We start from the raw sequence: 17,868 nt of genomic DNA, 5'->3' as shown, positions 1-17,868 counted from the left end.
TTTGTTTTGATAGCCCAGCAGTTGAACCCAGGCTTTCAGCTTTCTTTTACATCATCTGGCCCAAGTGTATTGCTTCCTTCAGTTCCAGCTGTTGCTATTAAGGTTTTTTGTTCTGGTTGTAAAAAAATGCTTTATAAGGGCCAAACTGCATATCATAAGACAGGATCTACTCAGCTCTTCTGCTCCACACGATGCATCACCAGACATTCTTCACCTGCCTGCCTGCCACCTCCTCCCAAGAAAACCTGCACAAACTGCTCGAAGTATAAAATTCTTAACATCCCTTTTTACTGTACCTTTTTTTAGTGTGTATGTAGTTTAGTTCAAACATGCTATTGATACTTTAAATCTCTTTAGCATGTATCCGTAGAAATAACTTTTTAGCTAATGGAAGAATTAGCCAATTTTAAAGTTTTGCAACATTAAGTAAGTGACGTGGTGTTAGAATGATGATTAAACCGGTTTTCTGTCACTTTAGATTTTACTATGGAAAGAAATAACAAATGACATGTGGGAATTGCAGGACTATCCTGTAATTGTAGACACCCACCATTTAAATTTATTTAACAGTTATCTTGAAAGTTATTTGGTATAGCATAAAATAATTTCACTCTTTTAATAGTATATGAAAGCTATTTAATTCTTTAAAAAGTAAAAACTCCACATGGTCACAAAAATGTGTTTATTTCTAATGTCCTTGTGGGGTCATTGTTGCTTTACAATAATGCTTAGATGCAGAGAGAAGAAAATACAGCAACAAAGTCACATAAATCTTTCCCTGCCTTAGTACATTTGAAGGATTTGGCAAGTTTTACCTATTACTGTGGTAGTGTAATTTGAGGAATACAGTGTGTTGTTAGTAGTCACTATGGGCAAAAAATGGTAAGAGCTTGCTTTTAAACTGTGGGTCTATCATTTATCTCTGTGACTTCGGACTAGATATTTAACTTTCTAAGCCTCCATTTCTCATCAGTAAATAATAGTTGCTTCCTAGGATTTTAATGAGACAGTGTTAGCACATGGCCTAGCGCACAGCAAGTACTTAATAAACGGAATCCTGTTATTGATAATAAAAATTATATCGTGTTACTGTTTATAGTTAACATGATAAATATATTAAATTTAATAAATATATGTATATATAATACATATTACTTTGTATACTTAACATATCATTTGTAGGCCCCTATTTTGTCTTGGCCATGTTTATCTGCTTTGTGTCTTGACCTAAACTATCTAAAAGTGGATCCTGCTATATGGAAATTTCCAGCTAAACAGGAGAGAGGATGTTTTTTTTTCTTTGTTGGCCATGCTGGAGTGCAGTGGCATGATCACTGCTCACTGCAGCCTTGAACTCCCTAGGCTCAGATGATCCTCCCACCTCAGCCTTTCAAGTAGCTGGGACCACAGGCGCACACCACCATGCCCGGCTAATTTTTATATTTTTTGTAGAGATGGTTTTGCTATGTTGCCCAGGCTGTTCTCAAACTCCTGGGCTCAAGCAATTAGCCTGCCTCAGCCTCCCAAAGTGCTGGGACTATTGGCATGAGCCATCATACCTGGCCAGGAGAGAGGAATTTTAAAATATTTATATACTCTAAATTAGTTTGTTGCAAAATACCCTTCTAATTAATACTTTTATGTCGTTCTCATGAAACTAATCTGAAGAAGTAAACTTAGTTTTCTATTTTTAGATATTGTTTCAACATACCAAATATCAAAATAAAATTAAATAATTTTATTTATTTAAAGAACATAACACAACTTATACATCCAAATGCCTATTGTTTTCTTAAAAGTAGTCACCCCGTCAGTGACTTTTTAGTATAAGATTAGGAGACAGATTCTTATCTTTTCCGCATGCATTTGATTTTTACAAATTTTCAAAGGCGCTTGATACCTTAATCAGGCTAATATAGTAGCTAATTAAATTGAGTCATACTGTTAAAACATGAGATTTATAAAATTAAAAGTTAAAAAATAGTCTAAAGGTTTATCTTAAGTTTTGTCTTAAAAAATTAGAAAAACGTTTGAGCTATGTTATTGTTGGAAGAGGTGTGGTTTTTCTAAGGTAAATGTTATGGTATAGCACTCATTTGAGTGTGTAAAGTTCAGAGTACATTTATAATTTATATGCACAGATTTTCATTATAAAATTACTCTCTTTGATTTACGTATTTTTACTTACTATTTTTTTACTTATTATGCCACTGGCAGATTCACCTTATTAAGTGAAACTCTTAATTGCTCTGTTTTCAGTAGAAAAATCACTTTTCAAAATTAATACTTCATCTGTATATTATAAGCATATTCTTTTGGTTTCCAAGATTTGCTGTCGTATTTTTACAGTTGAGTTTTAAATAATTAAAATAATTTTCATTGTTGTTATTTTCTCATGGTTTACCATTGAATACACCTGTATAATAAAGGTGCTAGATGGGAGGCACCATAGTGGAATAATTAATTCCATAGACTAGAGTCAGACTACCTGGATTTGTATTTCAGCTTTACTGCCTACTAGCAATATGATTTTGACAAGCTGTTTAACCTCTGATTCAGTTTCCTCATCTGTAAAGTGGCAGTTGCAGTAATACTTAACCTCATAGTAGTTTGGGGATTTTTTTTTTTTTTTGAAACAGGGTCTCACTCTGTCACCCAGGCTGGAGTGCGGTTGTGTGATCCCACCTTACCACAGCCTCTGCTTCCTGGGCTCAAGCAGTCCTCCCAGCTCAGCATCCTGAGTAACTGAGACCATGGGCATGAGCCAGCATGCCCTGCTAATTAAAAAAATTTTTTTGTAGAGATTGGGTCTTGCTGTGTTGCCCAGGCTGGAGTGCAGTGGCATGATCATGGCTCATTGGAGCTTTGAACTCCCCGGGCTCAAGCAATCCTTCTGCCTTGGCCTCCCAAAGTGCTAGGATTATGTGGGTAAGCCACTGCACTCTGTCATTTTTGTGGTATTTAAATTGGATAATTTGAGTAAAGAGAATAATGCTTGGTGCATAGTAATTACTCAACACACTTATTGTAGTATATATTATAGCCATTATTATATACTTTGCCATTTACTTTGTGGCCTGCACTAGTGTTTATAATTAGTGACTATTTCCTTTAGTTTTTATACTTGTCAGAAGAATGGCAATACTTAGCCTCTGTTTTACCAGGGTATTGCTATTTGTGCTTATTGCAATAATTAGCTTTTACAAATTGGCTCTAGGAATCTCACAGAACCACTCAATTATTTTTGTTCTTCCTATCTCGTTCCTGTTTCCATCTGTCCTCTGATACAAAGCCTTAACAGCCCTTTTGTCATATGTTTCTTTGATTTTTTCAGTTATAGCTAAATATTATATATCATGCTTATTTTTTGTATTCTGGTAGCTCATTTGTTTCTCAAAATCTTGCACTTTCAACTTTTAAACATTTCGTTTATTGTCTTGGCTGGACGCGGTGGCTTGTGCCTGTAATCCCAACACTTTGGGAGGCCGAGGCAGGCAGATCACGAGGTCAGGAGTTTGAGACCAGCCTGGCCAATATGACGAAACCCTGTCTCTACTAAAAATACAAAAATTAGCCTGGCATGGTGGCATGGGCCTGTGTCCCAGCTACTCGGGCGGGAGGCTAAGACAGGAGAATTGCTTGAACCCAGGAGGTGGAGGATGTAGTGAGCCAAGATCGTGCCACTGCACTCCAGCCTGGGCAGCAGAGTGAGACTCTGTCTCACACACACACACAAAATGCATTTATTGTCTCGTTTCAGTTCTACTTTGGGCAGCCTCTGGCTAGTAAGAGAACCAGTGTCTTGTGGTCTGGAGTTGTGGGATGGACACTGACTGGTCCCATTGGCTACAGCAGATGAAACTTGGTTGGGGCTGGAAGCCTTCCTATTTTTGTTTTCAGCATCTGGCTGGCTGTGTGTGTGTGTGTGTGTGTGTGTATATATATATATATATATATATATATACACATTTTTTTTTTTTTTTTTTGAGATGATGTCTAGCTCTGTTGCCCAGGCTGGAGTGCAGTGGCACAATCTCGGCTCACTGCAACCTCCACCTCCCGAGTTCAGGCGATTCTCCTGCCTAAGCCTCCCGAGTAGCTGGGATTACAGGCACCCACTACCACACCCAGCTAACTTTTGTATTTTTAGTAGAGACGGGGTTTCACTGTGTTGGCCAGGCTGGTCTTGAACTCCTGACCTCATGATCCGCCCACCTCGGCCTCCCAAAGTGCTGGGATTACAAGCGTGAGCCACCATGCCCGGCCCTGGCTGGTTATATTTTAAATAGAATTCGCTCTTGACAAATTTATGAATTAGGTATTGTAAACCCCATTTTATACATGAGGAAATTGAGATAGTAATTACATCATTCATTGTCACTCACCTGATAAATAGCAGAAGTCATCATCAAACCAAGCTTTGCAGACACCTTATCCTTTTTCTACCATACAATACTTGCCCTTAGTAAGTGTTATTTCAGCTCACAAAGAGGAGGAAGTTACAATTGTGAAGAATACATTTCATTTTTACCTTTGTTATTTATTTTTAGAGACATTTTAAATCCTAAGGATGTGATCACAACTCGCTTTGAGAATTCCTCTCCTAGCAAAGATTTCTGCAGCCAATCATGCTTGTCGTCTTATGAGCTAAAGAAAAAACCTGTTGTTACCATATATACCAAAAGCATTTCAACTAAGTGCAGTATGTGTCAGAAGAATGCTGATGTAAGTTACATTTTACTTTTATTGGGATTCTGCTCAAAGAGATTTTTTTTAGCTGGCTCTGCTTATTTTGTGTATGTGTGTGTGTGTTTATTTCCTAGACTCGATTTGAAGTTAAATATCAAAATGTGGTACATGGTCTTTGTAGTGATGCCTGTTTTTCAAAATTTCACTCTACAAACAACCTCACCATGAACTGTTGTGAGAACTGTGGGAGCTATTGCTATAGTAGCTCTGGTCCTTGCCAATCCCAGAAGGTTTTTAGTTCAACAAGTGTCACGGCATACAAGCAGGTATGAATATCTATTTGTTGCATGTAGTTAGGCCCACTCCTTCTGATTTGGCTGCACAGGGATGAACTAAATGAGAGTGAGTTCCTTCCATTAGTCCATCCTGATATGTGATTTCCCTTCTAGAAAATGAGATATATTCTGATGGTGTGAGGGATGATTGTGATGGTAAGTTGATGTAGGTAAAATAAGTCCCTTTTTAAAGGCTCCCTTCATAGCTAAGAATTCACAAATGAGATTTCTTTTCTTTTCTTTTTTTTTTTTTTAGTTAAGATGGGGTTTTGCCATGTTGCTCAGGCCGGTCTTGAACTCCTGAGCTCAAGCCATCCACCCACCTCAGCCTCCCAAAATGCTGGGATTACAGGCGTGAGTAACCACGTCCCGGCCTCAAATGTAATTTCATGATTTTCTTTGAGCATGAAATATTTTGTGATGTATTGATAGCAAGAATACCGTATTATAAATAAGCCATAAGCAAGAGTTAAGATGATAAAATCAGTGAATCTAAACAAAGCTTGTCTTTTTCATTTTAAAATGTGTTTGGGAATGAATCGTAATTATTTGGTCAACACTGTCTTATGAGAATACTTCAAGTAATTTTATTTATTGTAATGAATAAATGCAGTAAGCTTGTTACTAAATATATCACCTTGTGTCAATTTAATTATTACTGATTTGTGGTTTTAAAAAGTTTTTCTTAAAGATGTAAAGATGTATCTTGTAAATGATAATTAAACATTTTTTTCAGTTAGCAAGTTTGATTTGTTACTTCCTCTGAGCAGTTGGTAATGGACATATGGACATTCATCACTGAAAATAATCTCTTTTTTTAAGAATTGCCATTTTTGGCAGTCTGGTTACTACTTTCACAGGAAAAGAATCCATGTTATTTTATATATGATCCCAAAATGAGTTCCATTTCTAATTTTGTTACTAGTATTGTGCTCTGTCTTTTTACTAGGAAGATTATGTCATGAAACCTCAGAATTTATATTTTCCTACGATTTCCTTTCATATTGAGAGACCTTATAATGTGTCACTGACAGGCTAGTGTAGTGGTTAGGAGCCTGAACTTTGGAGCCTGATGAAATGAGTTTAATTTCCTACTTCTTCTGCTCATCTGTTAATTTAATTAAAGTTAATTTGAACTTTTTGTTAATGTAATTTTTGAGAGCACTTCACTCTGTCGTTAAAAGGATTCTGTGACACACTGTATATCAATTGCTTAGCCTGGGGCCTGGCTCATGATACGCATTTAGTAAGTTATAGTATTGGTTATGTAAATGGTAGCTATTTTTATTATTTCTTAAAACATGAATAAACTTATGAGCAGATTTTATTATGAAACTCAGCTTGAAAAATAGATCGTTCTGTAGGATCTCTATTAATATACATTAAGTATCATTTCTATCTCCTGCTGAAGAATCTCACAAATTAAGTAACCTTAAAGGTGGTAGACTCTTCTAGATTGATGTACAAGACTATACCGAGAATGGCCCTTTGGTTCATGGATTCGCTGGTCTTCTCTGATTATTGGTGATGAAAAAGTATGTAATGATTACCTAATTCATTACTTGTGTTTGAATTAATGTGTTTTGTTTGCTAAGATCTCTATCTGAGTAGTTACTAATTTCTTCAGTTTCTATTTTATTACTGTCTGGAAGAACTTATTTTCCCACCTCCCAATAGTGTGGTTTCATCATCATGCTCAAATATTTCAACCAAGAGCCGTGGTTGTAGGTAGCTTTTCTTTTTAGTTTTTTGAACAATATGTAAATATGTATGCTTGTACTAGGTATCTAATGTTCTTTTATTTTAATAGAATTCAGCCCAGATTCCTCCATATGCCCTGGGGAAGTCATTGAGGCCCTCAGCTGAAATGATTGAGACTACAAATGATTCAGGAAAAACAGAGCTTTTCTGCTCTATTAATTGCTTATCTGCTTACAGAGTTAAGACTGTTACTTCTTCAGGTAATGTTTAAATTTGATAAATTTATATATTTAATAACTATTGAAGAAAAATGTAACTGCTTTTCTTTGATTTTGTTACAAGCTAAATTTATCTCGTTAGTTAAATAAAGACCCAAGATTGACTTTTAAATAACTGACTTGTATGTGAAAATAGTTTTTCACTGATTTTCTTGGTTGCAATATATACAGTATTTTATAGTTTCATATGTGAGAAGAAAGAAAAAACACTTAAAATTTCCAAGTTAGTTTTTGTCTAAGTGGGACTTAATAGAGGTTAGTTGTAGTTAGATTTCAGATTTTTGTAAAGTTCCTTGATTTTTTTGGTATATTATTATTTAATTTTTTCATTCTCCCAATACATTTTTGTATTGTTTGTTCATTGGTATAACTTAATCATTGTTTTTTATTTTTTGTCATCAAGGTGTCCAGGTTTCGTGTCATAGTTGTAAAACCTCAGCAATCCCTCAGTATCACCTAGCCATGTCAAATGGAACTATATACAGCTTCTGCAGCTCCAGTTGTGTGGTCGCTTTCCAGGTATGATCTGAGGTAGCACATCATGCATGTGATTCTCTTAGGCATTGATCTGTGGCACAGTGTTAACTGCTGAAGGCCTGTTCTTATGAAAATTTAAATTTGAATTAAAAAGAAAAAATTTGTTTTGTTTCATCCAGGGTCCCAACCAGGTCATTTCTGTAAAATATCTGAACCCAGATATTGGGTCTTAGCAATTTCTTCTTTATTTAGGAAACTTGCCTAAACTGTCATTCCCTCCCACTTTCTCCCTTGGGTCTCTCCCCTTCACAAAGATGGAAGCTAGGATTATGGTTTGGGTAGGTGGTATGGTGAAGAACAGTAGCCTGATGGGATTCACATGCCCCTTCCTCTCTCATCCTGGGTCAGATACCTAGTGACTCCTGGCATGGAATTGTAAGCATCCACTTGTCCCATTTTCTCCTTACTCTCTGCAATACACACACAGAGTAGAGTTTAGTAATCTCCGGGGTAGGAACATGCCTGATGCAGTATCCCTGGCATTAGGGAGAAAGAGACTGTTGGTGGCAGTTGTGTCTTAATAGCCATCAGAAGCTGGTTGATAATGGGAGTGCAGGTAGGGGGAGGTTTTGGGGGGAAGGAGAAGCCTGCTCTAATTTATTAGAGGCATACATTAGAGGTCTTTGTCAGGAAAGCCTGAATTCCAGTCCTTGACCTTTTAATGTTATATTTCTCAGTCCTTTTATTGTGGAAGTATGCCATTTAAACTCTTTCCGTGACATAGAAAATTTTAAAAAATGTTTGTGGGGGACTTGATTTATTAAAGTGAGGACATGAAAAGTACCAAGTTATCTTATTTCTCACTTGATAAAATCTTTACCTTATTTGTTTTCATTCAGAATGTATTTAACAAGCCAAAAGGAACAAACTCTTCAGCGATGCCCCTGTCTCAGGGCCAAGTGGTTGTAAGCCTGCCCTCCTCCAGGTCAGCAGTGTCAACAGGAGGAGGTAACACCTCTGCCGTTTCCTCCAGCTCCATCCGTGGCTCTGCTGCAACCAGCCTCCAACCTCTTGCTGAACAATCCCAGCAAGTTGCTTTAACCCATACAGTTGTTAAACTCAAGTGTCAGCACTGTAATCATCTGTTTGCCACAAAACCAGAACTTCTTTTCTACAAGGTAAAGAGAGATCATGAAAGGGATTGAATATAAACTTATCCAGTGGAAACACTTTTGTGTTTTCAATTTTGAACACTCAGTTTGCTTTGACATGAAAATGACTTCTTAAAGATAAAGCAACTGTTTAGTTAGCTCTTAATGACTCTTGTTTTTCTGCAGGGTAAAATGTTTCTGTTTTGTGGCAAGAATTGCTCTGATGAATACAAGAAGAAAAATAAAGTTGTGGCAATGTGTGACTACTGTAAACTGCAGAAAATTATAAAGGAGACTGTGCGATTCTCAGGGGTTGACAAGCCATTCTGTAGTGAAGGTAAAGGCAAAGTTGGTTTATCCACAGAGCATGGGTTGTTATAATTCGTGATGACTTGGGCAATTAAGCCACAATTAGTTTTCACATTCTTTTTGTCTTATGAGGTATAATTAGAAGTATTTTGGAGGCCTGGCACTGTGGCTCACGCCTGTAATCCCAGCACTTCGGGAGGCTGAGGCGGGTGGATCACTTGAGGTTGGGAGTTCAAGACCAGCCTGACCAACATGGTGAAACCCCATCTCTATTAAAAAACCCCATCTCTATACAAAATTAGCTGGGCATGGTGGCGCACACGTGTAATCCTAGCTGCTTGGCAGCCTGAGGCAGGAGAATTGCTTGAACCTCGGAGGCAGAGGTTGCAGTGTGCCGGTATCACGCCATTAGACTCTAGCTTGGGCGACAAGAGTGAAACACTGTCTCAAAAAAAAAAAAGAAGTTTTTTTGAATTGTGTTTATAGTTAATTCACTTTAAAGTCAATCTTTTTATTTATTATTTTTATTTATTTATTTTTTTGAGACAAGGTCTTGCCCTGTCACTCAGGCTGGAGTGTGGTGGCATGATCTTGGCTTACTGTTATCTCTGCCTCCCTGGTTTAAGGGATCCTCCTACTTCAGCCTCCCAAGTAGCTGAAGCTACAAGAGCATGCCACCATGCCTGGCTAATTTTTTTTATTTTTTGTAAAGACGGGGTTTCACCATGTTGTCCAGACTGGTCTTGAATTCCTGAGCTCAGGTGATACTACCGCCTCGGCCTCCCAAAGTGCTGCAATTACAGGCATGAGCGACTGTGCATGGACGAAAGTCAGTCTCTTTAAATGTTGCAATAATTGCAATAAAAAACTGTAAAAATGATTAGATCAGTGGTATTAATAAAGAAAATCTCTTTATAAGTTTAGTTATGACATCAGAGATCTTTTTGTTCTCGCACTCATTTGTAAAGAAGAGCTTAAATAGTTGCTGCTTCTTGGCTTAAAAAACTTTTATACCTCTGATGTTTTTGAATATAAATGGCCTAATATTTAGAGTATATTTAAAAGGTGGGGGCCAGGCGCAGTGGCTCACGCCTATAATCCCAGCATTTTGGGAGGCTGAGGTGAGCCAGATCACCTGAGGTCAGGAGTTCTAGAACAGCCTGGCCAACATGGCAAAATGCTGTCTCTACTAAAAATATAAAAATTAGCTGGGCGTAGTGGCAGGCGCCTGTAATCCCAGCTACTCTACTCAGGAGGCTGAGGCAGGAGAATCACTTGAACCCGGGAGGCGGAGGTTGCAGTAAGCTGAGATCATGCCACTGCCCTTCAGCCTGGGAAAAATGAGTGAGACTCTGTCTCAAAAAATAAAATAAAATGAAATAAAAGGTGGTATAAGTTTGGTTTGTGAATACAGAGACTGTCTTGTAATCTAGAGGCAAATAATTGTGTAAGTATTAGAAGACCACAGAAACTTCTTATACCTCCTCAGTTAATGTAAATTTGATCTTTCTTCCTTTCATCCCTCTGATCCTCAGTTTGCAAATTCCTATCTGCCCGTGACTTTGGAGAACGATGGGGAAACTACTGTAAGATGTGCAGCTATTGTTCACAGACATCCCCAAATTTGGTAGAAAACCGATTGGAGGGCAAGTTAGAAGAGTTTTGTTGTGAAGATTGTATGTCCAAATTTACGGTTCTGTTTTATCAGGTAAAGGTGATAATATACTTTTTTTGGCTTTCTGAAATCAGTGCAAATTGTTTTCTATTTAAAATATATTCAAATTATGTCAAGAAAAATTTGGTGTTTAGCACTGGATAAAATAAGTTATGGGCTATAACAAAAATTCAGTTGAATATAAACATGAACTCTTTGGGATAAAAAGTATAGGATTTCTGCAGACTTTGTTGTTGATTGGATATGGTCCTTTTATTTTTGCCTTCTTATAAGGCACATTGCCCTTATTTGACTTCTTTCAGTTTAGAACTTCACATAATGTTGCCTGAAGTGGCTCTCTCATTCAGGTTACTCTGAGGAATTTGAAGTCAGACCTTGTCTCACTTCATAGGTCAAAGGACAATAGCTGGCAACTATTCCTACCTCATTTTAAAAAAGATTAACTTTTTGAAAGGCTAACAATGGTAGCTGCAGTTAATTGAACCACTAATACATGTCTGGTGCTCCGTAAGTGTCATTTCATTTAATCCTACCATAGTCCCAAGAGCTAAGAATATTATTGCCATTTTATAAATAAGAAAAAGGAGAGAGGTCCAGGGAAGTTAAGTAATATGCTCTCGAGGAAGCTGATAGGGGACAGGAAGACAGCATCTATAACACTCTGGTGAAATCACTGTTTGCTTGTCTACCTCACCCCCAGAATAGAATTTTATTGTTGGGGGAGGGTAATCTATTTTTCATGATTCTATAATTAGGGCCAATCACAGTACTTAAGACAAATGATGTCTAATTAAATATTTGCTGAATGAATCAAAACCTTTATGACTCCAAAGCCCATATTATATCAACTGCTGTAAGCTGCTGCTTAATTTTTTTAAAGTTGAACCTATCTTTATTTTTTTTTTACTTATTTTTTTCATTGTGTATCTTTTCTTGCCCCACCCCACGCTGCCCACCCCCCACCCCACTGCCAGACAGAACCTTGTTCTGTTGCTCAGGGTGGTGTGCAGTGGCGTGATCAGTGGGTGATGTTGGCTCCCTGTAGCCTCCGCCTCCTGGGTTCAAGCGATTCTCCTGCCTCAGGCTCCCGAGTAACCGGGAAAGGTGCGCACCACCACGCCCAGTTATGAACCTATCTTTAGACTCCCTTATTGGTAATTTTGAAAACGAGCATTTTTTTGTTTTGTTTTGTTTTGTTGAGACAGAGTCTCACTCTGTCGCCCAGGATGGAGTGCAGTGACGCGATCTTGGCTCACTGCAACCTCTGCCTCCTGGGTTCAAGCAATTCTCCTGCTTCAGCCTTTTGAGTAGCTGGGATTACAGGCATGTGCCACCGCGCCCGGCTAATTTTTGTATTTTTAGTAGAGATGGGGTTTCATCATGTTGGTCAGGCTGGTCTTGAACTCCTGACTCTGTGATCCGCCTGCCTCGGCCTCCCAAAATGCTGGGATTACAGATGTGAGCTGCCATGCCTGGCCACAATTTTTATATTATCTTGATTTAGGGCATCTATATAAAACAAAGAATTAAATAAAATCAGTATTTTAAGGTAAGAACCTTACATTTTGTAGTCTCAACTGACTCATATATCCTGTGTTCATAGTGCCTCTTTTTATGATTAATGTTATCTTTTCATTATTTTATAGTTTTAAGCCTATCTTGTCCAACGTTTCTTTCTCAGATGGCCAAGTGTGATGGTTGTAAACGACAGGGTAAACTAAGTGAGTCCATAAAGTGGCGAGGCAACATTAAACATTTCTGTAACCTATTTTGTGTCTTGGAGTTTTGTCATCAGCAAATTATGAATGACTCTCTTCCACAAAATAAAGGTAAAATTAAACTTAGCTAATGGGATTTTTATGTCAGTGCTAGGACACTATCAGCACACACAGTTATAAATAATATAATAAAAACAAAATTTCATTGGATTCAAATAGCCTGAATTTCCTTAAATTTTTCTTTAAGAAGTCTTTAAGATTTCCCCTTGAGGGAAAAGTGATTATAATACTTTTTGCTCTGATAGTCAAGCACAGCAAAAGGCCAATAATGTATCTGCACTAATTTTTATAAGAAACTTGTTTTTTTGGTTGTTGTTTTTTTGAGACGGAGTCTCGCTCTGTCGCCCAGGCTGGAGTGCAGTGGCGCAATCTCAGCTCACTGCAAGCTCCGCCTCCTGGGTTCACACCATTCTCCTGCCTCAGCCTCCCGAGTAGCTGGGACTACAGGCACCAGCCACCAAGCCTGGCTAATTTTTCCTGACCTCGTGATCCACCCGCCTCAGCCTCCCAAAGTGCTGGGATTACAGGTGTGAGCCACCACGCCCGGCCGGAAACTTGTATTTGATTGCTTTTGATTGAATGTATCTGTCCATAAATAACTTAAACTAGGGATATATACTATTTAGTTCATAAACCAGAAATAAAAATAGAAAATCAGGGCAAACAAAGGGAGAGTATAGTTAATACAGTTGCTGTGACTAGTGTAAAATTTCATTCAGAGCTTGCTTATAGGCAAGAAGAAAAGAACAACACATTAATTATCTCAGAAAATACAAAATAGACCGGTTCTACATGGGTAGCAAAGTTGATCCTGGCTAAGAATAAAATAATTTTGCAAGTAGGACAGCTAATGTGGTCAGAATATTCAGGTGAGTAGACAGATCCATGGTGTATTCATAAAGTAGCTCTCCTAAATATTTCTTTCTCAGTATTAGATTACAAACATTTGGTAGCCGGGCGCGGTAGCTCGCACCTGTAATCCCAGCACTGTGGAAGGCTGAGACGGGCAAATTACTTGAGGCAAGGAGTTCGAGACCAGACTGGTAATCATGGTGAAACCCCATCTCTACTAAAAATGCAAAAATTAGCCAGGTGTGGTGGTGTGTGCCTGTAATCTCAGCTACTCAGGAGGCTGAGGCATGAGAATTACTGGAACCCGAGAGACGGAGGTTACAGTGAGCCGAGATCACACCATGGCACTCCAGCATGGGCAATAGAACGATATTCTGCCTCTCAGAAGAAAAAAAGCCGCTTGGTATTATGTTCTCTGATCAAAGCCTGGAGTGCTACCTAATTGACAGAGCTTTGGCTCCTTGCAGTCTGGCCATTGCCTGCCTTTGCAGCCTAATTAATGATTACCTTAATCATAAATGCCTTGTACTAATCTTTTGTGTTAGCCTTCCATTCCCCAGAACCAGTCAAGTTGGTAGTAGAATATTCATTTTATAATATGGGTTAAGAAAACCAGTGTTATGGGGTTGGACAGCTCCTTCATTAACTTATTTATAAAAATTGTCATGTTAAGTTTTTTTTTGATGCACGCTTAGGTCTAGGAGTTTTAATAGTTACTAATAGAACAGCCCAGTGAATCCTGAAGCTAATACCTTTTTGTTGTTGTTGTTGTTGTTGAGACTAGGTTTTGCTATGTTGCCCAGGTTAGTCTTGAACTCCTGGTCTTAAGTGATCCTCCTGTCTCAGCCTCCCAAGTAGCTGCGATTACAGGCTGGTGCCACTGTATCCAACACCTGTATTTCTACCTGTTAAATGTCATTTGAGGTTTATAATTTTATAGAATTGGACTCTCTTTAAGTCCTAATGAACACTAATCTGACCAGAGTCACCCAACCTAACATTACACAGAATCAGATATTTGTATTGCTTCTTGAAAACCTAGTTACTAAACAGGGTTTTGTGTGTGAGTATGAGTGTGTATGAGAGAGAGACCCTTTTGCTTATTCCAGGTCTTAACTTTTTATTTTAATCAGTAAATATTTCTAAAGTGAAAACTGCTGTGATGGAGCTCCCTTCTGCAAGGAAAGATACAACACCAGTTATAACCAGTGTGGTGTCATTGGCAAAAATACCTGCTACCTTATCTACAGGGAACACTAACAGTGTTTTAAAAGGTATGACTTGATATAATGACATTTGGCTAAGCCATAGAAGTGAGTGTTGTCTAGCCTAAGTAGTTCTCTTTTTTTGAGACAGAGTTTCACTCTTGTTGCTCAGGCTAAAGTGCAATAGCGCGATCTCAACTCACTGCAACCACTGCCTCCTGGGCTCAAGCAGTTCTCCTGCCTCAGCCTCCCGAGTAGCTGGGATTACAGGCACCTGCCACCATGCCCAGCTATTTTGGTATTTTTAGTAGAGACGGGATTTCACCACGTTGGCTAGGCTGATCTCAAACTCCTGACCTCAGGTGGTCCACCTGCCTTGGCCTCCCAAAGTGCTGGGATTACAGGTGTGAGCCATTGGCCAGTACTTCTTACTGGTAATACCTTTCTTTATGTGATGTAGGGGAACATGCACCCCCTCCCGCCGCCCCCCCACCCCCGCCTCAGGGGAGTGGGTAGCAAGGAAGGTGGTGTGGATGGGAAAGGAAGTGTCTTTATTTTTGTTTTCTCAATTTTTAATTTTTTTTTTGAGACGGAGTCTCACTCTGTCACCCAGGCTGGAGTGCAATGGTGCAATCTGGGCTCACTGCAACCTCCGCCTCCCAGGTTCAAGCAATTCTTCTGTCTCAGCCTCTTGAGTAGCTGGGTTTACAAGTGCCTGACACCACACCCAGATAATTTTATATTTTTGGTAGAGATGGGGTTTCACCATGTTGACCAGGCTGGTCTGGAGCTCCTGGCTTCCCACCTTGGCCTCCCAAAGTGCTGGGATTACAGGCCACCACACCGGGCTAATTTTTTTTCTTTTTTTTTTTTTAATCAGGCAGGCTCTTGAGCCATAGAAGGTTCAGAGACACTCCCCAGGAAGTGATATTTTTTTAGGAGCCCAAATTATTTTAATATTCCTACTCCTTTACTGCCAGAGATTCTAATACAGTTGGATGGGGTTGGGGCCCATGAGTCCTTACCAATATTAAGCACCCTGGGTGATACTGATGCAGTTTCCTTGTACCATGTTTCTGAGAAATTCTGGTTTAGACTCTAGCCCAGCTTAATGGGAGGAAAGTAACTTCTCAGTTTCAGTGTTTACTTCTGTATATTCTAAGGATAATAATGTTTATTTTAATTTACAACAGGTGCAGTTTCTAAAGAGGCAGCAAAGATCATTCAAGATGTGAGTTTGATTGTTAATACTTTTCTTGATAATGCCACTTGGGCTTATTTTCACTTTGGATATAGCATTCTAATATATCCGAATACTTTTCTTTTTGCTGGAAGAGGGTCCTAGTCATTAATCTAGGTCTTGGGCACAACTAACAGTAAAGTGACTGGCATAGGCTTTTGACCATATTTCAGCAACAATTACTGTTTTTGAAGATGATGTAAACGTGGATTGCTGTTCATAGTGGCAAGCTTAGTTTTTAAAAAAGTGGAGTGATATATTGTGCGCTTTTGTTTTGAATCTTACAGTTTAATCTTAGATCATTAGTAAGAATGCATTCTTGATTTATTTTATTATTTATATTCAGGTTCTTTAATTTATTTAAATTCTTGTTAATTCTACTTGGTTGGAAATAACAAAACGACATTATTTTTCTCTTTTACTATATTCAAGTATTTTCCTTTTAAGTTTCGAAAGTTCAGTGTAGTCCTGTTTTATGCAACTTTGAATTATGTGAGACTGAAAATAGTGCAAAGTAAAAATACATTTAGACTTTCACTTTATGTCTCAAATTTGAAATATTGTGAGACTTCTCAAAATTAAAAGAAATATTCAAGAAATGCATACTTTCAAGTCTGGCAGGCTGACTGCAAATTATGGCATTGTTGCCTTGTATCAGCATCACTTTAGCAGGAAAACAAAATTCCCATCATTCTTTATTAGTATCACATGATACTGTATCAGTTCTTGGGTTAATGTTTTTGATGACTGTTATGCCCTTTTTTTTTTTTTTCTTTTGAGACAGGGTCTTGCTTTGTTGCCCAGGCTGGAGTGCAGTGGCATGATCATAGCTCACTGCAACCTTGAAATCCTGGGCTCAAGCAATCCCCTACCTCAGCCTCCTGAGGAGCTAGAACCACAGGTGTCTGCCACCACGCCCAGCTTGTTTTGTTTTTTTCTTTTGTTGAGATAGGGTCTCAGTCTTGCTATGTTGCCCAGGCTAGTCTCAAACTCCTGGCCTCAAGTGATCCTCCCGCCTCAGCCTCCAAGCTGTTGTGATTACAGGCATGACCCGATGGCGCCCAGCTTGTGCTGCTGTCTTAAATTTGCTCTTGAGATAATTAAAACTCTTTTTCATATCATATCATATAATATAAATGCCATTATATTAAGTGGTGGTGCTAGTGCTAAAAAATGTGCCCCAAATTTAATAACTTTAGAACAAAAGTTAGATGTGATAAAAAAATCTATGAAGATGACCAAACCACTGCTGTGATATCTCATGCTATTAATTTAGGAGAGTGTACCCTGCAGAATATTAGTGGTAGTGCTCAAAAAACCGAAAGCAGTATTAAAGCAGGTATGCCTCTTAGTTCACAAAAATTATAACCAGGCATTGATAATGGAATAAATGGAAAAAGTTCTGGTAACACAAGTTGCAAGATCAATGCTGCCATAATGCACCCCTGAGGGCAATCTATCATCTATGCTAAGGCATGAGTATTCTGATTTTGATTTGAAAAGAGGTGACAGTGAGACAAAAGGTTTACTACAAGTCATGGCTGGCTTTCCAATTTTAAAGCTCACCAAGGTTTTAGGAATATAAAAATGAGCCGGCAAGCTGTATCTGCTAACTCCAAAGCTATCAAAACATTTCAGCCTTACCATAATTTAAAGCGGCTTTAACTTGGAAGACAACATAACAACATAACACCTGCTAATAAGGAATCTGTGCAAGTAGAACAGAAGGTAGATTTGCATAGAGTTCCTGAAGAGGATATTGAATATTTGCTTGGGTTGTTCCCCATGGATTAATAAAGGAAGTCTTGCTAGAATTAGAAAAATAAAAGCAGCTGGAAGAGGGTCCTAGCAGTCAAGCCGGGCCTTGGGCACAACTGACAGTAAAGTGACTGCCATAGGCTTTTGACCATATTTCAGCAGCAATTACTATTTTTGAAGGTGAGCTAAATGTGGATTGCTGTTCGTGGTGGCAAATCTAAAGATGAAAAATGTGTCTGCATACCAAGAAATCCTCAGTGAAAAAAAAAGAAAAAGAAAAACTCTCAAGCTACATTAGATTCATTCTTTAGCAAAAGTCTTCCAAGGAATCAGACCAGCCTTCACTGAAATGTGGAGAGATAGCTTGTCCTAATTTAGTGTCTCGTAACCCTCTCATTATTTGTGTTATTGGAAGATGAT

General features: G+C 38.4%; 1 protein-coding gene across 4 annotated transcripts in view; it reads left to right on the top strand.

Annotated features, from left to right (window-relative positions):
* Nucleotides 1–17,868, top strand: part of ZMYM6 (zinc finger MYM-type containing 6) — a 46,520-nt gene that overhangs the window by 12,997 nt on the left and 15,655 nt on the right. For all 4 annotated transcript variants that reach the window (XM_025354129.1, XM_025354154.1, XM_025354147.1 and 1 more), the window contains 11 exons: nt 14–263; nt 4,551–4,725; nt 4,824–5,015; nt 6,835–6,985; nt 7,407–7,522; nt 8,380–8,658; nt 8,818–8,968; nt 10,476–10,648; nt 12,297–12,444; nt 14,379–14,519; nt 15,644–15,681. In XM_025354129.1, coding sequence (XP_025209914.1) covers nt 14–263; nt 4,551–4,725; nt 4,824–5,015; nt 6,835–6,985; nt 7,407–7,522; nt 8,380–8,658; nt 8,818–8,968; nt 10,476–10,648; nt 12,297–12,444; nt 14,379–14,519; nt 15,644–15,681 — 1,814 coding nt within the window. The remainder of the gene's footprint in view (nt 1–13; nt 264–4,550; nt 4,726–4,823; nt 5,016–6,834; nt 6,986–7,406; nt 7,523–8,379; nt 8,659–8,817; nt 8,969–10,475; nt 10,649–12,296; nt 12,445–14,378; nt 14,520–15,643; nt 15,682–17,868) is intronic.

This window comes from Theropithecus gelada, chromosome 1 (assembly GCF_003255815.1).
Source record: "Theropithecus gelada isolate Dixy chromosome 1, Tgel_1.0, whole genome shotgun sequence".
NCBI classification, from domain to species: domain Eukaryota; kingdom Metazoa; phylum Chordata; class Mammalia; order Primates; family Cercopithecidae; genus Theropithecus; species Theropithecus gelada.
The sequence above is the reverse complement of the archived record's forward strand: the minus strand, read 5'-3'. Positions and strand labels throughout refer to the sequence as shown.